Raw genomic sequence first — 27226 nt, 5'->3', positions numbered from 1 at the left:
AGTTCAAAAGCATTGATTCTTCGGCGCTCAGCTTTCTTTATAGTCCAGCTCTCACATCCATACATGACCACGGGAAAAACCGTAGCCTTGACTAGACGGACCTTTGTTGGCAAAGTAATATCTCTGCTTTTTAATATGCTATCTAGGTTGGTTGGTCATAACTTTCCTTCCAAGGAGTAAGTGTCTTTTAATTTCATGGCTGCAATCAGCATCCACAGTGTTTTTGGAGCCCCCAAAAATAAAGTCTGACACTGTTTCCACTGTTTCCCCATCTATTTCCCATGAAGTGATGGGACCAGATGCCATGATCATAGTTTTCTGAATGTTGAGCTTTAAGCCAACTTTTTCACTCTCCTCTTTCACTTTCATCAAGAGGCTTTTTAGTTCCTCTTCACTTTCTGCCATCAGGGTGGTGACATCTGCGTATCTGAGGTTATTGATATTTCTCCCCGCAGTCTTGATTCCAGCTTGTGCTTTTGAAGTTTAACTGCCCTTAACTGCCCATATTAGTTCTTGGTGCACAGCATAGTGTTTTGATATTTTTATACATTACAAAATGATCACCACTGTAGCTATATTTTAACCCTTAAAAATCAGTCTATTAAATCAGATTTATTTAGTTCCTCTTTTTTTTTTTTTTCTTCCATGAAGTACCTACTGAGTTACTTTGTGTAGATCTTAACTCAGTAGTTGGGCACTGCATTTAGAAAATTTTTTACCTTTGCACTCTTTTCCATTCTTTCTTCTCAGAGTAAGTAGATGAGTAAGTAATAAAGGGTACCATGTCTTATGTCTTAACTTTTAAAAAAATTATTTCTAAGATTATCTTGGAAGCTTCATTGTGCTTATTAAATACTTTTATGCTTCCATAAAGCTACACAATATGGATGTTTAAAACTATTTTTATTATTATTTCTATCATTGTGTTACTGTTATAAGTTAATATGATCTTTAAGGAGCATTTACTTTTTTTGTAAACCTAAGAAAAAGTGTTCTTTTTTCCCTTAAAGGAAACGAGGTATCAGTTACTTCAGCTTCGACCTGCACAGAGAGCATCATGGATTGGTTATGCTATTGCTTACCATTTATTAGAAGATTATGAAATGGCAGCAAAGATTTTAGAAGAGTTTAGGAAAACACAGCAGGTAACAACCAGTAGTTAGACCTAGTAAACCAGGTCTGATTCTTAGTATAACTAAAACAAAGAAGTGTATATAGATTTACTAACTTTTTATTTGAAATAGTTTCAAACTTATAGAACAGTTGCAAGAGTAGTACAAAGAACATAATAGAAGTTCACTGGCATTAACTAATTGTTAATATTTGATACATTTAGTTTATAGTCTCTATATGTACTTAACTATTTTTTCCTAAAACATTCAAGAGTAATTGTAGACCCCATGCTCTTTTACTCCTATTAGGCTTTTGTGTGGTATCTCCTAAGAATAACTCTATAGTTGTCAACTCTATAGATAGTATTGTATAAATTATCAAAAAATTAGGAAATTTAACATTGATAGACTGTTACTTATCTAATCCACAAACGATATTCAGTATTTACTAACTGGCCTATTTATATCCTTTGTAGGGTTTTTTTTCTTTTCTTTTTTCATTTCCATGATTCAATTTAGAATCATACCTTACATTTAATTATCATTTTTCTATAGTCTCTTTTAATCTGAAAGTTTTGAAGGCTTTCTTTTATTTCATGACATTGGTGTTTTTGGAGTCATGGCAGTGCTTTTGTAGAATATTCATCAATTTGGACTTATTTGGTGTTTCCTCAGTATTGATATTGTTATGCATTTTTGGCAGGAGACTACAGGAGTGATGTTGAGCTCTTCTTAGTTCACCACGTTAAAAGCCATGTATCTGATCCATTTGATTTCTTGGTTAAGGTGGTGACTGTCAGGTTTCTTCACTGTAAACCAGTTATTTTTTTTCTCTTGTATTTAATAAATAATATGAGGCTTTATGAGTAATCTCTTCCTCATCAGACTTTCACCACTAGTTTTAGCAAAATTCATTGATTATGATTCTTGCCTGGATAAGCTGTTCCTATGATATTTGCAAAATGTGATTTTTCTGTCTTATTCCTTCTAGATTTATTTGACATTCTACTTTTAATAAGCTTTCCTTTCTCCCCTATTTATTTATTATATGTAAGGACTTACGGATTCTTATTTTATTCAGTGGGTTTTAAGTTAATATTGTCAGTTTTAGTTGCTTCCTAGAGAGATATTTAGGAATTTTTAAAGATGAGTTTTATCAACCGTATATTATTATCCTTTGACTTCTTGTATGTATTCAAGTGTGAAAAATTTTTAATATGAAAATAAAATTCTCACTGTTAGTATTCCTTGTATCCATATGTAGACATCCCCTGATAAAGTGGATTATGAATATAGTGAACTCCTTTTATATCAGAATCAAGTTCTTCGGGAAGCAGGTCTCTATAGAGAAGCTCTGGAACATCTTTGTACCTATGAAAAGCAGATTTGTGATAAACTTGCTGTAGAAGAAACCAAAGGTATTTTTTTTCAAGAGTGTAATTTATTCTGATATTTAACTGTGACAAAGAACAAGATTGAAAAATTGTTGCATATAATATAACTCTTTGATGACAAAATCTATTTCTTACTCATGCACTTCAGATAATTTGTAATGTAAGAAAATACACATTTAAACAGATGTTATTATAGGAAAAAATAATGTTGAACAGTAAATTGTTGAATGAAGTGACTCAGTGCAATATTATTTATTTAAGTATCTGATCTGAAAATATTAGTTTGATTAAAATACAGAAGGCAGTTACTCAATTTTAAAAGACAGGATTAAGTTTCTTAGAAACTACTTATTAGCAAAACTGAATGTGTACAGCAGACTTCTTTATTGTTAGTAATATATATTGATAAATCAGACTTCACTAAAGTGCTTATGGGACATTCCTAGGCTTCTTTATGGTTTACCTGAATACCTTTCTGAATACAGAACACAAGAACTAGAAACTCAGGTTTGTATGTGTGGATTATGATAGGAGAACAGGTAGATCCTTAAATAAAGATCTCCAGTGTTACCATTTTTTAGAGGGCTGTGAAAAAGGAGTCTTTATAGTTTTAAAAGTTTAGGAACTGATTATGGAAAACAAGATAAACAAGTGATTGAGTACTTTCTAAGACTTGCCATCTGAAATGTTGCTTTGCCTTTGTTAGACCAGGCAGCTGAAGTTTGTTGGTTTCAAATTTCTCACTCCCTTTGAAGTTGAACACTGGAGAAGTGTGGTGTCTGTGTGCAGAGCGGATATAGCCATTGTTCTCCTGATGAACTTTTCAGCGGAGAATAATGCTACTGGCAAGAAAAAAAATGGAAGTCCAAGGCACCTGGAACTCATTTGTGAACTCTAGATCCAAGACAGCCACTTTCACATGAGTTGATCATTCCTGAGCAGTCTATTAGTTATAAAGTAGTAGGTTTCTGACTAATTGGAAAGACGATAAGATTAAAAAAACTAGTTTCCATTCCTTCATTGTCTACCAACCAGCTATATGATGAGGGGCAAGATTGGGCCTCAGTTTCTTTATGGAAATACATGACATTGTTCAAAATACTCTTTAAGTACATTGTTTTATTTTACTCTTCTGATAACTTTATTAGTGAGGAAGAATGACAGATCAAGTTGAGGACTCAGAATTTACCTATGGATTTTAACAATTTGGAAGTTACTGATGACCTTATCAAAAGGACTTTCTGAACATTTGGAGGGAGGGTAGTAAAACCCCAAACAGGTCAAGTAGATTTCAATGAGATTTAAGTAGAGGAATTGAGGATAGCATGCATAAATGACTCAACCAAGTAGTTTTGCTGTAAAGGAAGCACATCCAGGGCAGTGATGGGTTGAAGGGTTGCAGAATCAAAAGGTTTTTGCAGATTGTACACTGTGCTCACTGGATAATGAGATGGAATATTTGATACAGTAAAGGGGATGTGACCTAGTGGATAAATTGAAGGGTTAGCCTTAGATAACAAAATGAATAGTTCATCCACAGTAATTAGAGATGGTGGAGTATATGGGCAAGTAGGTGTGTCAGTGTGGTGGATAATTTGGGAGTTCTTCTTGCTTTCATTTTCCCAGTGAAATAGGAAACAGAGCTATCAGTTCATTCCACAAAATATGTTTTGAATATCTATGGTGAGTCAGGTGGTGGGGACAGGGAATATAAAGAGAATAGAAGGGAACTAAAAGTAGAATCATCAGTCATTGGACATTCCAGTAATAAAGGCATTGATGTTAGTGATAGGTGGTCAGGATAATTTAGGAATTTCCTAGAGTTGGTGAGTGGCATAGTTAGGCAGAAAATTTCATTGTTAATTATTATACCATCAGTTCCTTCTACAAGGAAAAGGTGGGTAAAGATTATGAGAAGGAAATATGGATGGGTGTGGCCTATGGGAGAAAGGTTGCAGGATATTATTTATGTTTTTAGTAAAGTAGTCTTTTGGTCAATGTAGAGCAGACTGTTAACTTTGGTATTGTTGACATTTTGGGACCAAAATGTTGGAGATTGAAGTCTCCTGTATGTTGCATAATATTTAGCAGTATTGTTCGCTTATATGAGATACCATAGCACCTGCTTCCCTTATTGTGACACTGAAAATGCCTCTGGTATTGCTAAATGTCTCCTGGATGACAAAAATGTACCTGGTAAGAACCACTCAGGATAGAGACATTAAGAATATGGGTTAGTTTTGCCAAATTGCTTGGGTTCAAATCCTGACTCTTTAACAATTCACTGTCTGAAAGATCCTTGGTACATTTACTGATTTTCTTTGTTTTAAAATGACACAAATAATAGTAGCCTATCTCATGGAGCTTTGAGAATTGAATTAATTAATGCATGTGAAACATTTGAAAAGTCATTTTCACACCCACTAAGTGTTCATTTTTATTATCTGATAATAAAAAAGGGTGCAAGAGTGCAGTCTTGGCTTGAATATAATACCTTTGGTGAATGGGAGCCCATTAAAGTAGGGAAAAGAATTCTTGAGCAGTGTTTGAGGCTTATGTGAGTTTGGGCTAATATGTTTCTAGTGAAACCAGTGCCCCAGTACCTTCATCTGGAAGCAGCTTTTATGAGAAGGTGTGCAGCAAGCAAATAATTGGGATCATACAGACCTTAAAACTGGTAAACCAGGGAGCCTAGGTTTTGAGATTAGTTACCATATTTGGGGCTGCTAATGTCATTCAGGGATGAGACTGGTCATACAGCCCAGGGAAGACAAGCAGTGTCTTCTTAAAGGTTGCTGAAAGGCCTGAAGAAATAGGAACAGTTTTTCTCTAAGATTGAAGGGTAGGATTGGTGAGACAGGAAGAAAGTCAAGATAGTTAAGCTTAAAGCAGGATATGTATTTGGTAGATGAAAAAGAAAGTAAACTCATTAGTTGGAAGAGAGACAATGTGGACATGATTTGGGCTGCTAGAGCAGAATCATTTCATAGCTGGTTAAAACATAGGGTAATGGACTGGCCATTAATTTAGATTTTGAAATTGTGTGTTGTCAGGAGTAATTGAGTAGATGATGGCTTAGTGACTGTGTTCAGTGAATTTGAGAAAGTAGCCTGGAGTTAGACATATACCTGAATAAATTGAGGATAACATTTCTACATATGAACTTTTAAAAAAAGGAGAGACAATACTGTAACATTGTAAATAGTCTTATTGAAGGGAGTTGAGAACCCACTTCCCAATATTGAAGGGGTTTTAAGAGAAAGTTTGAGGAAAAGTTCAACATTCTTAGTTAATTCAAATTTTTTTTTTTTTTTTTTTAATCAGGGGAACTTCTGTTGCAATTATGTCGTTTGGAAGATGCAGCTGATGTTTACAGAGGATTGCAAGAGAGAAATCCTGAAAACTGGGCCTATTACAAAGGTTTGGAAAAGGCACTCAAGCCAGGTAACACTGATTAAAACTTACTTTCTAAGCTTTAATTGCTTCTTTTGTTAACATACATTGTGTTAATTCATTGAAAATGCTGACTAGAAAAACTGGTTAAGAATTGGATCAAAATCTGAATAGAAGGGTACATTTGTGAACTTACATTTAATATGGCAGGCAGTGTTTTCTGAAACCTCTCTTCTACTACAATTCATAGAAATAGTTGTAAAAAGAGTTTTGGAAATAAGTTTTAAAAATTCACAAATGAATAGCAGTGTCAGAAATAGAAAGGAAAATGCTAACCTATAGTAATGGAACTGTTTCCCTAAAGGAAAGAAGGAAGCAAAGCTCTGTGGTAACCTGTGGCTATAGCAGAGGGTGGCCTGCCAGGGCAAATGAATGTTGCCAAGCTGAAAGGAAACACTGTTTCCTATGTGAGAAGAAGGACACAAATAAACTTGGTCCAGAGACTCTGAGGACAAGTCCCAGAAATATGCTATCTACAAAAAGGCAAAGTCTTTATCCAGGATGATACAATTTGAACCAAAATTTCCTTCACAACTGACAGTGAACTATTCCTGGTACATTGATAAATGTGAGAGAAACCATGTAACAAAGAATGTTATTCTCTGTAGTAACACTAGCATGAAAATAAGAGTGCCAGCGAAAGGGAGAGTAGAGAGCACAGAGGAATCCAAGATGAAGAGAGGCAATGAAACAGGAACAGTTATGAGAAAGGCCTAATGGAATCTGGGAAATGACAAAGCCTACTTACTGATGTGACTTAAAATTGTTAATAGATTAACTATGAGAGGCCATACCTGAGGAAAATTAGTGAAGTGGAAGACTGATTGAACAAGGAAAGTTCTCACCTGAAAGTAAAAGAAAATATAAAAGAAATATGAAAAAAATCAAGATAGAGAATAGATAATAAATCAAAGTTCCAAAGTAAATCAAAGAAGAGGTGTTAGAGAAGAGGCTGAAAAGAACATTAGAAAAGCCATTATGGAAACATAATAACCGAACCTTTCTTAGAACTAAGTAGAGGAATCAGATTTTGAAAGGCCACCTAAAGCAGAACAGGATAAGGAAAATCATGTATTTTATGTAATTGTGGGTTAAAATATGGAAATTTTAGAAGGAACTATTCTAAAATGATTGTTGATACATTTAGGTGGTTAGATTATGAATATTTTTTCCCATGTTCAAAATTTCTGTTTAATACAGTAATTTTTATATATTTTTAGAAATTTGTAATTTTCTAGCAAAATGTATAATTACATAAGGAAAAAAAATTTTTTTTTGGTCTGCAGCTAATATGTTAGAACGACTAAAAATTTATGAGGAGGCCTGGACTAAATATCCCAGGGGATTAGTGCCAAGAAGACTGCCATTAAACTTTTTATCTGGTAAGTGAGAATAATTGCAAAGGAATGAAAATGATATGGTATTCAATAACTGCCCTTGGTTTTAAATATATGAGTATGCATATTAAGATTTTAAGGTACACCGTGTTAGAGTTGTCTGGGTAAATGTAAGTCAACAAGATTGTTTTCTTCCAAGGTGAGAAGTTTAAAGAATGTTTGGATAAGTTCCTGAGGATGAACTTCAGCAAGGGTTGTCCACCAGTCTTCAATACTTTGAGGTCATTATACAAAGATAAAGAAAAGGTAAAGCAAAGTACAATGGTGGTTTTATTTTTTGACTATGATTTCTTTGCTCCGTGTTTGGATAATTGGTTTTTGATTACCCATGCACATACTACACACTTTGTGAATCTGCTAACAGTCTTCTTAGCCCTTAGAGTTTAAATGCTTTCTGTTTATTTCCTTTTCATTGTCTTCTCTTTAGCTGAATAATTTACCACCTATTTGTTTTCTATCTTTTGTTTCCGGTGTGTACTTTTATTAAAAAGTATTATTAAAATCAAAAAATTTAATAAGATTTATTAAAATCAGTGCAGGTATTAAAAGTTGGTACAGTAGTGATTTCTTCAATATTGTCTCTATTCCCTCCTCATGGTGAAAGCCAGAAGTGATTTTTTGTTTTTAAACTAAGTTTTAGTTTAGTAATCTTTATCCTTTTTAGTTGGTAGAAAAAAAATTCTGTCAGAAAAGTTTGTTTCATGTCCCAGTAAGTTAGTTTACTCTTTCAGCTATGTATGCAGTGTTCAAAATGCTTGCTAAAAGTGTGTTTTAATCTTAATTTAGATTATTTTAAATGCAGTGACATCAAGACATGTTAGCTGGATTAAAAAAAAAAAGATGTTCCTTCAAAGATGAAACAGATTAAACATACTGAACACTTAAAGCACAGTCTAAGTCATAAGTGAAAGTGAGTCACTCAGTGGCGTCAGACTCTGCCACCCCATGGACTATACAGTCCAAGGAATTCTCCTGGCCAGAATACTGGAGTGGGTCAACCCAGAGATCGAACCCAGGTCTCCTGCACTGCAGATGGATTTCTAACCAGCTGAGCTACCAGGGAAGCCAGTGCATAGAAAGGGCGCTTATTTGCCAGACTTTTGTTGAGAGACCTAGGATATGGGCTTTATTGATGACTGTTTCACCTTTTTTTTTTCTTGCTTAAATCACATTAATAAAATGTGGTCTTTTTCTTCTAGTTTTGGCAGAGTGAGAACGTGATGCTTGTGAAGTGGTCTTGATTGTAGAATCATATATATTTTTATGACTTTTCCCTTTATGGTTGTCTTTTTTAATCCTAGACTGGTAAAAAGAAAACAACCTAATTTATCTTTGAGTCTTTCCACACATAGTATTCATGCACTATAGAAACAGTTCTTTTCTTTTGTTCTCATTTCTTAAGTTTATGTAATATTGGATTAAATGCTGCAATGATGATAATGAATGCAACTAATTCAAACAGGCTTGGGGAAGAAAAACTCTTTGTAAATATGTAGCTCACCTTATGGGAGCAGAAGAACATGGGCGTTTCAGAATAGCCTAGCTGTGACCGCAGTTTTCTGAGATAATGGAGAGAGCTGGTGTTAATATGTTGAGTCAGTTAAGTTGAGGTTATTTAAGAGAGCTTCTTTAGTAATAAATTCATTATAGATGGATTAAGCAAAGAAGGGAATTAAAAGTATTCACAGATCTCTTACAAAGCCACAGGTCAGTAGTATAGTCATGACTCAAGAGAAACCAAAACTGGGACAGCCACTCATTCTCCTAGATCTCAGAAACCCACCTACTGTTCCATGCTTCAGTTTTACTGATGGTTTCCCCTGGATGATGATATTGAGAGTTGATGCTGTCATCTATTGGTGGAATTTCTCTTTTCACACAGTATTTAATTCTTGATTCCTAAAGTGCAGATATTAACTGTGGGTATTGTTTATGTAAATTAAGATTAAAATGAACCAAGATTTAAAAAAAAAATCCAGCCTTTTTGTCCAGCCTGTTCCTGGTTTCTAGTTCAGCTTAATGCTTTATTTTATGGCAGGAAAAGGAGTTGTCAGTAAGTTTTTTAAAAAAGTTTTGCCTTAAAACACACCTTCAAAAGTGTATAGTCTTAAAGTTTTTCCATAGGTTAAGAGATTTATAAAAAGGTGTGTATGTGAGAGACCGGGGGTGGAATCAGAAGAGAGGGAATTGGAATATTTATTTAGCCCTCTAATAGTAAATAACATGCTTTGCACAAGCATAGTAACTATATAATAATTTTTCTCTTTTCTTTTTTTTACTAAAGTGTGCTTGTGTGTTTGTACTGTAGGTGGCAATCATAGAAGAATTAGTAGTAGGTTATGAAACCTCTCTAAAAAGCTGCCGGTTATTTAACCCCAATGGTAAGTGCTCAAGTTTTATGTTTTAAAAAAGTCTTAAAAATCTTAACTATATTATGAAATTCTTGATCAGAAGGTCAGTATTGTTCATTATTTAGTCAATAAGCTTTGTATATTTAAACATTTTCCCCTTTAAGATGCATTAATATGTATATTATGTGAAAATATTTGATAAAAAGATGATAACAGTAGCTTTTTGAAAATTTTATGTAGAATTTAAAACATCTCCAAAACTACATGTAATAATATAATGACCTTCCATTTACCCACCACTCAACTTCAGTAATTTTTACCTCATGGGCAGGCTTATTTCATCTATATTTCTTACCTGTTTCCCTCTATTCCCTTGTTATTAGAAAACAAATCCCCCAAATCCCATCATTTCATCCATGTATATTTCAGTATTCTAAAGATCACAACCATAATAGCATCACTATACTTGAACATTAATGCTTCCTTAATATCAAAGGGAAATGTCCATGCTTACATTTCCAGGTACCTTAAAAATATTTTTTCTCCTTGTTTCTGAAGTTTATTTGAATGAAGAGCCAGATGAAATCTGTACTTTGAGTTTTGTTGATATGTCTCTTTAACTTTTTGTTATAAACCTGTAAGTTTCCCCTCTTTTTGCTTTTTTCCTGCAGTTTATTTATTTATTAGCTTTGTGTGTGTGTGTGTTTTATTTTGATTTTTTTTTAGTTTTTCTGTAGTCTAGTTTTTGCTGAATATACCCATATGGTGTTGCTTAACAAGTTGTTTCTCTGTCCTCTGGATTTATTATACATTGTAAGTTAAATATGTAATCTAGTATGGTAGCCATTAGTCACATGCGACTATTAAATTTTTAATTAAATAAATTTAGTCACAGTAGTCACATTCAAGTGTTGCTCAATAGCTTTGTAAATCTAATGCCTACCATATTGGACAGGGCAGATCTAGAATATTTCCATCGTTGCAGAAACTTCACATGGACAGGTCTGACTGTCTACAGGTTTGATGAAATTTTGTTTTTTTCCCTTTTTTTGTTTTAAAGACAAAGGGATGAGCAAGATTATTCCACAAGTGGTGGTGTGTCCTTTGATCAGAAGGCATGAAGTGTTTATTTCATGTGTTACATGAACTGTTACAAATTACAAACTAGTAATAATATTTAATATCTGCTAATGTAGCATTTCAGGTTATACAGAAAAAGCAAGATAAATGCTGCTTTTTCTCCTTTGCCTGTCCTACTTTTTTGTTCTTTAACAGTTTGAAATAATGAATTTCAAAATAGTGAACTGACTATTAATAGCATCCTTCAAAGGTGTTATAAAGGTATTATTTTGAATTCATGGCTTTAAACATATTTGATGTTTTAAATCATTGCAGTTTCAAATGGTTCCAGTCTTCACATACTAGGGTAGTAGTTGATAGCTTCCTTGCAGTTTTGTATAAAGAAATATTCTAGTTCATCTTGTATACTTGCCCATAGCAGACCTGTAATCAGTTGTTTTTCCCAAGGAGCCCTGTTTCCTACAGTGGGAAAACCCAGTATGGGAACTGGGGTGCTTATTGCTATTGAGTTGATCACTGTTTCTAGGTCTCAGATGAATTTTAATAGTACTTTTTAGAAGGCGTTACCATGGTTTCATTGGTTAATCATCATGATGTTCCTTTGATTATCAGCATTTTCCTACATATTTTACAAATGTGGAAGAGGTTCAATGACATGCCCAAGAATATGCAGCACTTTAGTTGCAGATCTATCAGATCGGGAGTTGGTGAGTTCCACTCCTATTGTTTGTCCACTGAGCCATCCTACTTCTACTAGGATAAAAATAAGCAATCTGTTGCTTTCTTTGAAAGCAAATAACAGTTCTTTAGATTTTAGAAATTTGTATTAAAAAGCATTTTTTTAATGTGTGGGTTGTATATTTAACTTACACATTTTCTTGTGAGTATATAAAAATAAAACTGAACTAAAATACAGAATAAGTATTTTTCCTTATCTCATTTTTTGGTATAATTTTTAGTTTAACCCAAAATATGCATTTTTGCATATTCAAAATAAAATTAAGATATATTAAGAATCTTATCAGCAGAATTCAAAATAACCACATCACAAGTATATTTATGTATAGTTTGGTACATTAGCTAGAAACCCAGTTAAGCAGTCATGCCTTTCTTTTTTTCTTTTTCTTTTTTTTTTAACCCTACATTAATGGAAATTTTCCCTTTATTTTTATCCCCCCCCCATACATAACATCCTGACCATAGTTCTAGTAAAATTTGTTGTCTCTATCCCCCACCCCCCAGTTTTTTTTTTAGGTAATTTGTTATAGCTTTGCTCTCATTTATCTGCCATGTTTATGATAAGCATGGCATTGTGCTGGGAGCTATAATGATACAGAGCAGAAAGTGTGGTGCTGTCCAAAGATCTTATACATTTAGAGCTAGTTTCATAACTAGATGCATAAATAACATGATGTGACCGACTTTCCTTATTAATAAAGATAGAGCCACTTTGAGGTGGCTAGTCTCTTTAATATAGATAATGACTAACTTTTCTCCACCTCCTCCCCTACTCTTTAAAGATGATGGAAAAGAGGAACCACCAACCACATTACTTTGGGTCCAGTACTACTTGGCACAGCATTATGATAAAATTGGTCAGCCATCTATTGCTCTGGAATACATAAATACTGCTATTGAAAGTACACCCACGTTGATAGAACTCTTTCTTGTGAAAGCTAAAATCTATAAGGTAAACATCTCTTCTGCTTTTTTTCTTATGAGGTAATGAGACATAAATTTTTAAGAACATATGTTACATTCTAAATGTTCTAAGAAAAATGACGTATTGGATAGCTCAGAACACATGGAATAACAAATATAGTATTTTTCTCAGTCTGATTGCTTTTTAGACTTTTCATGGTCATGCTCATTTGCTCAATTATTTGTGTTTATATATATACATCAACACATGTATAATTTGTGTCTGTATATATACATCAACACATATATAGAAATATACACAGGGTTATTCATATATGTGATTGTTCATAATATATATTCTCATGCATTCACACATACATATCTGGTTATTTTCTTAGCAAAGAGATAGATAATCAAAAGTAATTAAATTTGCTGTGAAATGTTTGTTTCTCTTAACATCTGAATATGATCATGTATCAGTATCTGGTAATCTTAATAAAATGAAACTGGAGATTTCTACTGTGAATTCTACGTGTTATCTCTGCCTCTTCAATTCCTGTGTCTTGCTTGAGAATCTCTAGTCATATGTTCTAGTATCATTTAAAAAATATTAATACAAATTTAATAATAGAAGCTCTTGGGGAAGAAGTTTTAAACCAATAATTTACCAAAAAATAATGAAATTAAGTAACATTTTAAAGCACTTTTTAAATGCCAGGTAATGCTCATTGGTTTTGTGGCTTTGCCAAATGGACTATTTAGATGAATTAAGAATGAGGATCGTTGTGGAATGTCCACTAGTGGTCCTAATTGTAATGTTTCCTTGATTCCTTAAGAGTAGAAATTTGGCCATCCTTTTGCCTGTTATGATCTTTACATTGAATTATGTTGTTCTCACTTAAAGGTTTTGATTATTTTCTTTGATTCAGCCATTATTTTTCAGTATTCACTATATGCCAGGCATTGTTGTAGTGTGTAGCCAATGAGGTTATAACAGCAGACAAAATTTTTAAAACAAATCTTTACTGTCAGAGAGCTCATAGTCTACATAGCCAGAAAGGTATCAGAACTTATAGTACATTGCATGCATCTACGTTGATTAGGGTTGTAAGATATAGAAGATTACCTTTGGAAGCATTTGTGTCTTAGTTATTTATGAACAGGAAAGAAATTATCTGCATAGTAAAATTAGCATACTGACAGGTTTATTTTGTTTTTGTGCCCTCTTTAGCATGCTGGGAATATTAAAGAAGCTGCAAGGTGGATGGATGAGGCCCAGGCCTTGGACACAGCAGACAGATTTATCAACTCCAAGTGTGCAAAATACATGCTAAAAGCCAACTTGATAAAAGAGGCTGAAGAAATGTGCTCCAAGTTTACAAGGGTTTGTACAGCTAGTTTGTTTGTTTATGAATAAAAAGTTCATACTTGTATAACTTGTATAACTCAAAGTTTACTTCTGATGTTTTTCATATCAAGACAAGATTTTAATTAAATTGCCTTAACAAAAAAAAATTGAAATCAGTATTACTATAAAACATTATTTCTCAGGTGGCACTAGTGATAAATAATGTGCCTGCCAGTGCAGGAGATGGAAGAGACCAGGCTTCAATCCCTGGATTGGGAAGATCCCCTGGAGTAGGAAATGGCAACCCACTCCAGTATCCTTGCCTGGAAAATGCTGTGGACAGAGGAGCCTTATTTAGGGCTGAAGTCCATGGTGTTGCAAAAGAGGTGGAGATGACTGAGCACACACACACATCGTTTTTCAAATATGTTTGTACAGTGGGTTTTTTAACTCTGATTTATATTGAGATATGTTCAGTTGAAATTTTTAGGGGTATGGCAACCCACTCCAGTGTTCTTGACTGGAGAATCCCAGGGACAGGGGAGCCTGGTGGGCTGCCATCTATGGGGTTGCACAGAGTTGGACACGACTGAAGCGACTTAGCAGCAGCAGCAGCATACTCATATTAATTGAGTATGTGCTACTGTTCTATTTGTTATATTACTTTCCATCCCAAATTATGTAGATTTTTTTGATTAATCATTTGAGTGAGGGTTTTTTAGTGGTTAGAAATATAATTCTAATTTCTTTCACATATTAACTGTTCCCTCTTCTCTGAGAATGGTTTTAAAAAATAGAAAATTGTTCTGAAAATTCAATCAATTAAATCCTATGGTGTAATAATGTATTTGGTAAGAAATCGTCTTTGAGTATGTCTGCTTTTCATATAGGAAGGAACATCAGCGGTCGAGAACTTAAATGAAATGCAGTGCATGTGGTTCCAGACAGAATGTGCCCAAGCTTATAAGGCAATGAATAAATTTGGTGAAGCACTTAAGAAATGTCATGAAATTGAGAGAGTAAGTAATACGTAAAAGTTTCTCATTTTATTCTGTTACCCATTGACAGTTTTAGGGAAATCCTCTTAATTTTTTCTTTTCTCTCACTTTCTAATGCATAACAAATGATTGCTAAAAATCACTATTCACATTTTTCAAAGTTTATAATTAATATAGATTGCATATTCAGCAGACTTCTCCATTGTCTACTCTTCCCGTCAGAATTCATGTAAAAACCTTAATGGAAAGTTTGTATGTTGACTATGTTTTCATTGATTTCTGGATGTTTCTTTCTAATTGATGCTGCTTCTTCATTAATACATACGAAGCTCATTAAGCTATGCCAGAAATCTCTTGGTTGTGAGTTTGATTGGTGCTGCCATATGCCCTTGATAAATATTAGATACAAGCTTTGAAGCCTTTTCACAGTACTTTTGTAACCTATATAATTTCTCATTTTCTGATAAATTTATTCTTTTCTTAGTCCTTGCGCTTTTTAGTCATTTCTGTCACTAGTAGTTGGCTTTCACTTTTTAAAATGTTTTTTTATATATGTATATAAGTAATTTATATAAATTCTTGCTTCTTTTGTTACTACAAGTTGAGAATTGCAGAGGTTAGTTGAAATGTGTTAATTTCTGGTTGCTTGACTTACTTCCTAATTTCTCTCCCACATACCAACATTTCATTGCATAGGATTCAGATTTGTATTCTCAGAAAAATTGCCAAGTACTACATATTAAAATCCTTTGCAGATTGTTCTAAATATAAAAGCTGAATGTTTAACATGTAAATCTACTGTACTGCACCATTATGTATGCTAATAAATTCTGTTGGATTTATGATGGTAGCTTTATTTAAATATGATTAAGGAAGGAATAAATACATTTTAAAGCATCATTGTGAAAAAAAGATATTTATTGATATTCTAAAATGTGGATTCATCAAATAAACATAAAATAACTAGAAAAAAATAAAGCATTGTGTTTCCTTTCATTCAGCATATAATTCAGTCACTAATGTATGCCACAAACAAACTATGCTAAGTCATGGCCTATTGTATTTGCTTAATTGATAGGTAAAGTATTTAAATCCAATTGTTGTAATTTTTAATATTTTAAAATTTTACTGATTTTTATTTTCATGCCCTGGAAACAGTAATTCCAAGGCTTTCATTTTTGTAGCTGCTTTGCTGTTGCTATACTTCACTATAATAAAAAAGATAATTTTGTTAGCATTTTATAGAAATCACTGATGACCAGTTTGACTTTCATACATACTGTATGAGGAAGATTACCCTTAGATCATATGTGGACTTACTAAAGCTAGAAGATGTACTTCGACAGCATCCATTTTACTTCAAGGCCGCAAGAATTGCTATAGAGATCTATTTGAAGCTTCATGACAGCCCTCTTACAGATGAGAATAAAGAACATGAAGCTGATACAGGTATAATATTCAAAGAGTTATTTTTTCCTGTGGTATGTATATGTATATTTATGTTTTTGTGTAACAGATTTTTCCTGAGCTTTTTTTTTTTTTGAAAGATGATTTTTTAAAAAAATAATTTTATTTTTTGGCTGTGCTGGGTCTTCATTGCTGCAGAGGGTTTTCTCTAGTTATGAAGAGGAGGGGCCACTCTCTCTAGTTGCTTTGTATGGGCTTCTTGTTGGGGTGGCTTCTCTTGTGGAGCAGGGTCCTGGGGCTCGCAGGCTTCAGTAGTTACGGCATGTGGGCTCTAGAGCACAAGCCCAGTAATTGTGGCGCATGGGCCTGGCCACTTCACGGCATGTGGAATCATCTCAGATCAGGGATCGAACCTGTGTCTCCTGCATTGGCAGGCAGATTCTTTACCACTGAGTCCCAGGGAAGCCTCTTTGCTGAGCTTTCTGTTTGCACATTGTGGGACAATGTTATCCATGCTTTAGAAAATGGTGATGGCTGTTTTGTGAATTTCTCTGAGCAACAAAAGAAAAATACTATTGACAATAGTCTTTAAAAGTTAAGCAAGGATTTGTAAGTGATAATTAGCTTTTTAAATTTTATTTTATTATTTTTTTTGTATTTCTATGCCACCTTTATAGTTCTGGTTTCTCATTTCTTAATTAGTAAATTCAGCGTGCAGGTTCTATCCCAGGCTAATTTATACACTTTAGCTTTTTTAAATTATTTTTTAATGGAAGGATAATTGCTTTACAGAATTTTGTCGTTATCGGCCAAATATCAACATGAATCGGCCATAGATCATTAGCTTTTAAGGAGTTGAATTTCATCAACTTTAACTAAATATGGTGGCTCCGTGGTAAAGAATCTGCCTGCCAATGCAGGAGACGTGGGTTTGGTCCCTGGGAAGAGATGCCCTGGAGGAGGAAATGGCAACCCACTCCAGTATTCTTGCTGGGGAAAATCCCATAGACAGAGGAGCTTGGTGGGCTACAGTTCATGGGATCTCAAATACAGTGAGGCACGACTGAGCCCAAGCCATGACATACTAAAAGATAAATATTGCTTGAACGTTAATACCCAGGTTAGAATTAAAATTAAGCCAGTAACATTGCTCAGTGATTTATCACTTGACCATTTTTAACATGCCATTTTAATAGCAAGATGTCAAGATGTGTAGGAAGAAGTCTTCCTTAAAATAATTATTTGGGAAAGGATCTCAGAATAAAAGTGACCTAGGCATGTAAAAAGATAAAAAATTAATTGTCCAAAAATTTTGTGACTTTATTCAGGGCAAAAATGTTATGGGAGTTGGGGCATAAAAACTGTGTCAGAATTTTTTTCCTCAGTCCTGAGTTTCTTCCCCTTTTGAGGTTATGGTTGGTTACTTTCTATATTCTTCCTCTAAAGACCTTTGGATCCTTTTGTTAGTTTGTTATTATGCAATACCTAAGAACAATTTAGAAGATTCTAAGGTCACATATTGAAACCCTTGCAGATTTCACTTAAATCTCTGTTGTTACTGCTTCAGCTGGAAAGAAAATGCTGGTGAGAATCTGTAGGACAATTTATAATTGAAGATGATATCAGTGATCTTCTGTCTTCACTTATTTACTTTCCTGTTTACTCTTCCTGCCTTCCATATCTTCGAATTCTTCAAATAATATACAATTAACTTTTTTTTTTTTTTTTGCCACACATGTGGCATGTAAGATCTTAGTTCCCTGAACCAGGGATTGAACCCATACCCCCTGCAGTGGTAGTGTGTAGTACTAACCACTGGACCACCAGGGAAGTCCCAATACACAATTAACTCTGGGATATACAAAGTTAAAGTAACTCAGAAAAACACCTAGCAAATGTGAAAATCCCTCTTCACTTTTCTCCTGCCTGAAGGTTTTCTCCTTTCAAAGGGCTATCCCTATTAAGTGTTCAGTTTCTTTTGTGCACAACTACCATTTTCAGTTTCATATGCACATATGTTCTGCACAGTTTCAGGGTGGTTCTTGTGGTTTGTTCGTTTATTTTTTAAACCCATAAATGCTTGCTGCTGCTAAGTCGCTTCAGTCGTGTCCGACTCTGTGCGACCCCAGCCCGCCAGGCTCCACCGTCCCTGGGATTCTCCAGGCAAGAACACTGGAGTGGGTTGCCGTTTCCTTCTCCAGTGCATGAAAGTGAAAAGTGAAAGTGAAGTTGCTCAGTTGTGTCCGACTCTTCGCGACCCCATGGACTGCAGCCCACCAGGCTCCTCCATCCATGGGATTTGCCAGGCAAGAGTGCTGGAGTGGGTTGCCATTGCCTTCTCCAAACCCATAAATGGGATGATACCATTCACAATGTTCTAAAATTTACAACATTTTAAATTTTGTTAATGGGAACAAGGGTTCCCTCGTGCCCAGTACAGTGCTAAAGTACATGTCCTGTAAGTCATCATTGTGCACATATTTATTTAGCAGGGATTGTTAAAAGAGGAAATTACTAGGTCAGAGATTATGAGAATTGCATAGCCTTCCATAAAAGTTTTTGTTGCCACCAACAGTGTATTCAGATTGTCTTTTATTTTATTGCTAACACTGAAAATTGTTCATCCTTTACATTTTTGTTACTTAGGGGAAAACATTAATTTATAATCATTTATTAGGCTGCTTTGGGTCTTAGTTGTAACACACAGGATCTTCATTGCATAGTGCGGGTCTTTTGTTGCAGCGCACGGATTCACTAGTTGTGACACAGAGCTCAGTAGTTGTGGCTTGCAGGCTTAGTTGCTCTGAGGCATGTGGGGTCTTAGTTCCCTGTATCCTGAGTCCATTGCATTGCAAGGCAGATTCTTAATCACTGGACTACCAGGCAAGTCCTGCTTTTGGGTTTCTTACATGAATTGCCTGTTCATATCTTTTACCTATTTTATTTTGAAACTTCTTGGTTTGTAGGAGATCTGTATGTGTTGAGGACCTCAATCCTTATTTAAGTGTTGCAAATGTTTTCTTCCTGTTGCTTAGGTCTTAGCTTTCTTTATGATGGGTATCTTTCATTATGTAAAAGTTTTAATTTTTCTAAGGCAAAACTATTTTAGTCTTTTATGGCTTCTGGGTCTTGGCTTAGAAAGACTTTTCACCTTCAAAGTGTATAACATGTTTATAAATATCTTCTTTGTTTTCTCATAATGTTTGCTTTGTTATTTTTACATTTGGCTGTGTGATCATCTGGAGATAATTTTTATATGTGATGGGAAGTGAAGGGTGGCTTTTTTATCCCCAAATAAAACACTGCTGACTTCGAAATAGTACTTATTTGAATAGGTCATCCATAAGTTTAAAATGTCACTTTTATCATAATCTAAGCTCTGAAAAAATATTTTGGTGGGTTGTGGGCATGGTGTCTTGTTCTCACATATATTAAAATTTATTATTGTTGTTGTTTAGTTGCTGAGTCACGTCTAACTCTTTGTAACCCCGTGCACTGTAGACTGCCAAGCTCCTCTGTCCATGGGATTTTCCAGGCAAAACTACTGGAGTGGGTTGCCATTTTCTTCTCCAGGGGATCTTCCCATCCCAGGAACTGAACCCACATCTCCTGCTTTGGCAGGTGGACTCTTTACTCCTGAGCCACCAGGGAAGCCCAAAGCTTTTTTTTTTTTCCATTTTTCATTTTTTTATTGCTGTTAATTCAAGGAAAAAAGGTTGCATAAAATCCAATCTTTTCTAGAAATATAAATGGCCTTTCCAGTACATAACATTTCAAATATCAAAGTATATGGTAAACATACAAATAAGGAGAAGGTAACATACCTCCTATATACAGTACAGTCTTTTAGATCATAAAATAATCTCCATAAAGTACAACTAGCAAGTGAATCACAATGCGGTCCATACAGGACTTATCAAAACTCCAAAGCTTATTGCAAAGTCATACTGAAAACTGTTGTATTGATATCGGTACACAGGTTTCTATTGCCCATTTTTCTCTTCTTGACATCAAGGCATCAAAGGATTGGCCTGGGTTGGAGAATTTACTTCCAGGATGGCTTACTCATGGCCAGAGTTCTGTTCTTGGCTACATGGGTGTTTGCATGAGGTGGTTTGGGTTTCTTCACAACATGACAGCTGGCTTCCTCTGAGTGATCCGAGGGAAAGCAAAGAGGAATCCACGGTGCTTGTATTTCCTAGTCTTGGGTGTCATACATATTCGCTTCTAGTACATTCTATCAGTTAGAATCTAGTCACTAAGTATAGCTCACATTCGAGGGAAGGGGAAATAGGCTTTACTTTTTGAAGGGAAGAATTTGTGGGCATATTTAAAAATCACCATAGTGGTAGAGTATTTTAGAATGACTTTTTTTCATTTCATTAACAAGTGTTTTTCAAATACCTATTGAACAGACGGCTTTCAGATTTATTGCTTTAAGTCTACACAATACAATTTTCCCACTGTATTATAGCATGTTTATCAGAGATTTCTAGTCTTTCTTCAAGACATTCTGTGGTTTGTACCTCAAAGAATAATTGTTAATTTTTAATGTCACATTTTAAATTTACTATACAGTTATTCATTCTTCCTTCAACAGATATTTGAGTGTTTTCTGTGTGTTTTGGTACGCTGCTAGACCTTGACAGCACAAAGATTTTGAGTAAAACAAGGTCTCTTCCACCAAGGAACTCACAGTCTAAAAGAGAAACAGATGTATAGACAAAGTATTATGACAAGCAGAATACGTAAGGCATGGTGGCAGCACTGTTTGACAGGATTAGAGAAGGCATAACTAAAGCATAATACAGTGCCATAGGGATCTGAAACCGCTTGTTACATTCTTAGAACTGCAAATAGTTTAATTTTACTGGAGGAACTCATGCTTTTGTACTTTGCTGTGGTTGTCACAGTAGGTCTTCTCTTGGTTTCACAAATTTTTTGAAAATGTTTATGTTCTTTAACAAATGCAGCCTTATTAAAGGCACATGAACATGTGTAATATGAAACATTTTTAATGGGAGTTTGGGAATATTATTAATACACAGTAGTAATTGATCATTATAAATCTGATTAACACATTGATGGTTTTATTAATACTGCTTACAGCAAACATGTCTGATAAAGAGCTAAAGAAGCTACGTAACAAACAAAGAAGAGCTCAAAAGAAAGCCCAGATAGAGGAAGAGAAAAAAAATGCAGAAAAAGAAAAGCAGCAGAGAAATCAGAAAAAGAAAAAGGATGATGACGATGAGGAAATTGGAGGTCCAAAAGAAGAACTTATTCCAGAGAAACTGGCCAAGGTACTTAAAAATAGTATTTAGCACAACTGAGTGAAATCTCATGACCAGCTGTTGCTTTATAGAGTCTTTTTCAGCCAATTTGATGATAGATTTTAGAGTAAGAGATTTATTTTTAGTTTTCCTTCTTTCCTCTCTCTCTTTACGCTTTCTCTTGTATCTCTCTTTTCTGATTGTATGTCACATTTAAAACTTGAAATAGTGATTCTGAGTACTGTGTATGGTATATTGGCAAGTTTTGGCTTTTGAGTCATTCTGATCTGGGACCACATAATTAGCTCTTACATGTCACTGTGTATCTTAGACACTTTTATCTAACTTCTCTGATGGTTTTTCTCAACTGTAAAATGGGACTAGGAAAAATCATTACTAAACAAGATGTCAGGACTAGAGAAAAAATATATGTGTAAAGAATGTAGTCTGTTATAAGTGGTAGCATTTAAGTTTTTATATAGTCTAAATTGAGCTTCTTAAAAGGTGAATTCTATATGTCTCTCTCACTCTTGTTGTCAACTTACAGTATATTCTACTTAACTGTTTGTACCTAATATCTTTAAAGTCCTCAAATATTTTCCCCAAGCCAAAAATCTTATCTGCCATTTTTAACTGTTAGACTGAATCCAAGGCATCCATTGTCATGTGAATCATTTTGATCATTAGCACACCTATGCCCTTTTCTTCTGACCCTTGACACTCTCCTGCTCCATGTGCGAGTAACTGCATGCTTTACTGTGTTAAAGCAATATAGTAAACAGTCACCCTAGAGTTGAGTTTTAGCCTTACTAGTAACTAAAAATTCAAAGTCTTCGAATGCTTTATAACTAAGGAAAATTGTCATCCCTAACGGATAGAGTTTGAAAATACTTTTAGAATTATATCCTAGCAGATGGACAGTAATATTGCATAGCAGTATTGCTATTTAAGAACCATTGATAAATGTAGCTTGAATTTCACAAAGCTGTATTGACAAATAATTTTGTGCTTTCTAGAAACAAAGATACTGCCTTTTTATTGTTGGGGGTTTATTGAAAGACTATACAGGGATGTGAAGAAGCACGGAAAATTGACCTTTCAGGCCCCATGGAGAACTGCAGAGTTCTTAGGGATAATACCAACTTTACAGGGCCTTCCATCTTTATGCCTCCACTTTTTTCTTACTTCCACTTTTACCACCATCACTGACTGTCTGCCGCTGTCATTCTTTCCATTTGCTGTCTGTCTCATGACTTAATGACTTTTTTCTTGTAACTCTTTGTGTCTTTCTTTATAGTTTAAAGAGGGGATCTGTTTGTATTTAGTTACTGTCTAATAAAGGAGTACCCTGCATAGCAGATTTCTTGCACTTGGTCTCCTTATACACTGTTCCATTTTCTTTGTTTAGCCTATGATAGCTGCTTTGGGGCCAGATGTCAAGTTATAGTCTAGTCATTTGTAGCTAGAGGGTTGTAAAGTCTCACAGCAAAAGCACTATAGAAAGTACTTTTGACTCCTTTATTTGGGAGGAGCCTAGTGGAAGGCACCCAGTTTCATGGACTCCTCTTCAGTATATACTGTTCTTACCTGTTAGGCACGTAGCACCTTTCTCTTTTTAGGATGACTGTATCCAAGATGTCTGCATCTAATAGAATCCACAGTCACCCATACCCCAAAGTGGTGGCAAGGCCACATTTTACACCAAGCTGTCATAATCGGGAGGGGCATCGCAGGCTGTTTTAAAAACTGCCTGCCAGTTCTGGGTCTGTAATGTATAGTTGCTTTTTTTGTTTGTTTCTTTTTGATTTGGTGGTCTTACATTTCATCATTCTTCCAGGTAGTAAATCATAAATTTAGTTCACCAGATCAAGATAATTTAAATAAAAGCAATGTTAAATTAGGAGTTATTCTAGTTAAGAAAGAGAGAAGGAAAATAATAGGTTTATTAGCTTAATACTGAGTTAACTGAGTGTAAATCTGAAAGCTTGATGGAATGTATTGCTTGCTTATCCAACTTACCATGAGGCAGTAGTTTTTAGTTGGTATTTTTAAAGATTTTTTTTTTTTGGATGTGGACCATTTTTTAAAGTCTTTATTGGATTTGTTACATTGTTGCTTCTGTTTTATGTTTTGGGCTTTTGGCTGCAAGGCTTGTGGAAAACTCTGACCAGGGATTGAATCTGCACCCCCTGCATTGGAAAGCAAAGTCTAACCACTGAACTGCCAGGGAAGTTCCTGTGTAGTGTTTAGTTTTGAAACTTTGAATTTTAAACTAATGTTAAACTTTTTGTTGCTACGTTGGGAGTATAAGGAGATAAACACTTATACCACATATTTTAACACTTGGATTAGATTTCAGGTCAGTTTATAAGTTAAAAAATTGCATATGAAGAAAATGCCCTCATAAATGTCTTAAATGGCATTAAATGCCATCAACAGTGTCTTCCTTTTCTACATCTGTTTAAGTTACACAAATTCAGATCTTCAAGGTTGGATGTAATTTTTTTTTGAGAGAGAGGCAGAAAAGAGTATACATAATGCTGGCAGTTCCACCCAGTACTTATCTCAGTGAACATTAGGACCCCACCTGAGTTTGAGATGTGGGAGTTTTGATTGTCCTCTCAGTTCTTATATGCCTGTCATAGTGTGACTGTCTTACTACACTGATTGCGATTTTGATACTTAAATATATGGTTTTCATACATACAACACAAACTAGTGATAGTGTATATTCATAGCTATATCTGTGTGTCTTAACTTCAGGGATTTTTAAGAGTAGTTTTATCTTAGCGCACTGGTTGTAGAACATCATCCCTATTTATATGCTTTTGTTTATATCACTCTCTACTGCATTATATATATGTAGCTGTAGAATGTAGTTAGCTTTGTCTTGGTTATGTACATAATATTTTATCATTTAGATTTAACTTGACAAAGTCTTACCTTTGAGAGACCCACAGAAGTATGTGGGGACAAGAAATCCACATCTCCTTTGAGGGCATATGTTTCCATTTATTAGAGTTGCAGACAGAATTAATTTCTCTCTTTTCTCTTTTTAAATTCAAATACTCAATTTTAGTCACAGCAATGCATGTATGGCCTTCCCTTGTGGCTCAGCTGGTGAGGAATCCACCTGCAGTGTGGGAGACCTGGGTTCTATCCCTGGGTTGGGAAGATCACCTGGAGAAGAGATAAGCTACCCACTCCAGTATTCTGGCCTAGAGAATTCCATGGACTGTATAATCCATGGGGTCTCAAAGAGTTGGACATGACTGAGCGACTTATCACCACCACCAATGCTTGTAATGATTCAACTTCATAATATCCCTTTTTGTTTCTATTTTATAATGATAGCAGCCATGTCTATCTCCAGTAAATTATCCTGGTCAATGCAGTGACCTTCACTTCAGTTTGTACTTCTTAGGGAATGAAAAGCTTGCTATCAGTTCAGTTCAGTCGCTCAGTCGTGTCCGACTCTCCACGACCCCATGAATCACAGCACACCAGGCCTCCCTGTCCATCACCAACTCTTGGAGTTCACTCAAACTCATGTCCATCGAGTCGGTGATGCCATCCAGCCATCTCATTCTCTGTCGTCCCCGTCTCCTCCCACCCCCAATCCCTCCTAGCATCAGACTCTTTTTCCAGTGAGTCAACTCGTCGCAAGAGGTGGCCAAAATATTGGAGTTTCAGCTTTAGCATCAGTCCTTCCAATGAACACCCAGGATTGATCTCCTTTAGAATGGACTGGTTGGATCTCCTCGCAGTCCAAGGGACTCTCAAGAGTCTTCTCCAGGAAAAAAAAAAAAGAGTCTTCTCCAGCACCGCAGTTCAAAAGCATCAATTCTTCGGCAGTCAGCTTTCTTCACAGTCCAACTCTCACATCCATACATGACCACGGGAAAAACCATAGCCTTGACTAGACGGACCTTGGTTGGCAAAGTAATGTCTCTGCTTTTTAATATTCTATCTAGGTTGGTCATAACTTTCCTTCTAAGGAGTAAGCGTCTTTTAATTTCCTGGCTGCAATCAGCATCTGCAGTGATTTTAGAGCCCAAAAAAGTAAAGTCTGACACCGTTTCCACTGTTTCCCCATCTATTTCCCATGAAGTGATGGGACCAGATGCCATGATCTTCGTTTTCTGAATGTTGAGCTTCAAGCCAACCTTTTCACTCTCCTCTTTCACTTTCATCAAGAGGCTTTTGAGTTCCTCTTCACTTTCTGCCATAAGGGTAGTGTCATCTGCATATCTGAGGTTATTGATATTTCTCCCGGCAATCTTGATTCCAGCTTGTGTTTCTTCTAGCCCAGCGTTCCTCATGATGTACTCTGCATACAGGTTAAATAGAGTGACAGTATACAACCTTGACGTACTCCTTTTCCTATTTGGAACCAGTCTGTTGTTCCATGTCCAGTTCTAACTGTTAGCTGGGTGGTAATTTCAGTTTCCAGTTCTCTGCTTTCCCTGGTAACTGTTTCTCCCCTGTATACCACAAATTCTAACTCATTAAAACATAGATTTGATGAGGTTTGACAGAAAACAGCAAAATTCTGTAAAGCAATTATCCTTCAATAAAAAATAAATCAGTTTTTGTAAAAAGCGTCATGGGAGTGAGCAGCAGAACACTCACCGGTGTGAGAAAGGTGCACTTACGAGGCCCTGTTTTCTCCTCTGTCTCTTGGTGTCTAGACGGTTACAGTAGTGATGCTGCCACATTCTGATCCCTAGGGTAGAGCTTACCTCCTTGAATAATGACTGGGTGCTGTCCATACTAGTACAGGGTAAGTCCTACGGACACCACTTACTGTTTAACTTGATTTTGTTTTTAATGCTGTTAAATAATTTCCTTGGCCTAAATCTCTGTTGGTGAAACCACAAATTACTGTATGGGCAGAGTTATGTTGGATAGATATGGCACATCTGAATTCCACTGAGGGTACATTGTTATTGCCTCAGTGATGAGAAGAGGGCAAGTATAAGGATCCAGGTGCTGAGTGTGAATATAGTGTTTTGCCCTATCCCAGCCCCAGTCTACAGAGACTAGTCTTGTCTCAGTACTCACAGGGTGGTAGACACAGCATTCCGTAAATATAAAACTTTCCAAATGACACCCCACCTATAGTATGGCATTTATATAAATATGAATTTCTGTAGAATTCGGAGTGGAACAAAACAACACAGAACAGATATTGTACTATTTTTTAACAGCTTGATTATACTCAACTTTCACTCATTCTTTAATGTTCTCTACAGTTCTTAGCCCTTGTCATCCTGTTCCACATCCCTTCTCTTTTTTTTTGCTCCCCTTGGCTATCTTACTTGTTTCTCTTACTGTCTTTCTTTTCCTGGTTCTGGTTCTATTTTATCTTCTTCTTGTTGGATAGTTTCTATCCACAGATACTGTATAATCTCAGTGAATGAGGAGTTCAGAATCCCCTTCCTTTAGATTGTGGGAGGGTAAAATATGGCAGTGTATTTCTGGGTGACTGGTAAGTGGTTTTTACCGAAAAAGTGTATTTAATAAATAGAGTAAATTGATATCCCCGCCCCCCCCCCAAAAAAAAATCTTGCTTCCATTTGTATAATATCTCTTATTTTTGTTAGGTTGAAACTCCATTGGAAGAAGCTATTAAATTTCTAACGCCATTGAAGAACTTGGTGAAGAACAAGATAGAAACTCATCTTTTTGCCTTTGAGATTTACTTTAGGAAAGGTAGGCAATTAGGGAATAGTGGCTCTGATAAAATTGATCACTTTATTTCTCAGAATA

The 27226-nt window shown here is 35.3% G+C and overlaps 1 protein-coding gene across 2 annotated transcripts in view; it reads left to right on the top strand.

Annotated features, from left to right (window-relative positions):
• The window catches only part of NAA15 (N-alpha-acetyltransferase 15, NatA auxiliary subunit), a 72431-nt gene that overhangs the window by 33397 nt on the left and 11808 nt on the right, over window positions 1-27226 (top strand). For both annotated transcript variants that reach the window (XM_055404830.2, XM_055404829.2), the window contains exons 5-16: window positions 1011-1145; window positions 2377-2530; window positions 5831-5950; window positions 7246-7341; window positions 7496-7602; window positions 9665-9737; window positions 12308-12477; window positions 13660-13812; window positions 14667-14795; window positions 16010-16223; window positions 21291-21484; window positions 27061-27169. In XM_055404830.2, coding sequence (XP_055260805.1) covers window positions 1011-1145; window positions 2377-2530; window positions 5831-5950; window positions 7246-7341; window positions 7496-7602; window positions 9665-9737; window positions 12308-12477; window positions 13660-13812; window positions 14667-14795; window positions 16010-16223; window positions 21291-21484; window positions 27061-27169 — 1654 coding nt within the window. The remainder of the gene's footprint in view (window positions 1-1010; window positions 1146-2376; window positions 2531-5830; window positions 5951-7245; window positions 7342-7495; window positions 7603-9664; window positions 9738-12307; window positions 12478-13659; window positions 13813-14666; window positions 14796-16009; window positions 16224-21290; window positions 21485-27060; window positions 27170-27226) is intronic.

The sequence above is a fragment of the Moschus berezovskii genome, chromosome 19 (genome assembly GCF_049115385.1).
Source record: "Moschus berezovskii isolate FMDL1 chromosome 19, NW_MosBer_1.0, whole genome shotgun sequence".
NCBI classification, from domain to species: Eukaryota; Metazoa; Chordata; class Mammalia; order Artiodactyla; family Moschidae; genus Moschus; species Moschus berezovskii.
The sequence above is the reverse complement of the archived record's forward strand: the minus strand, read 5'-3'. Positions and strand labels throughout refer to the sequence as shown.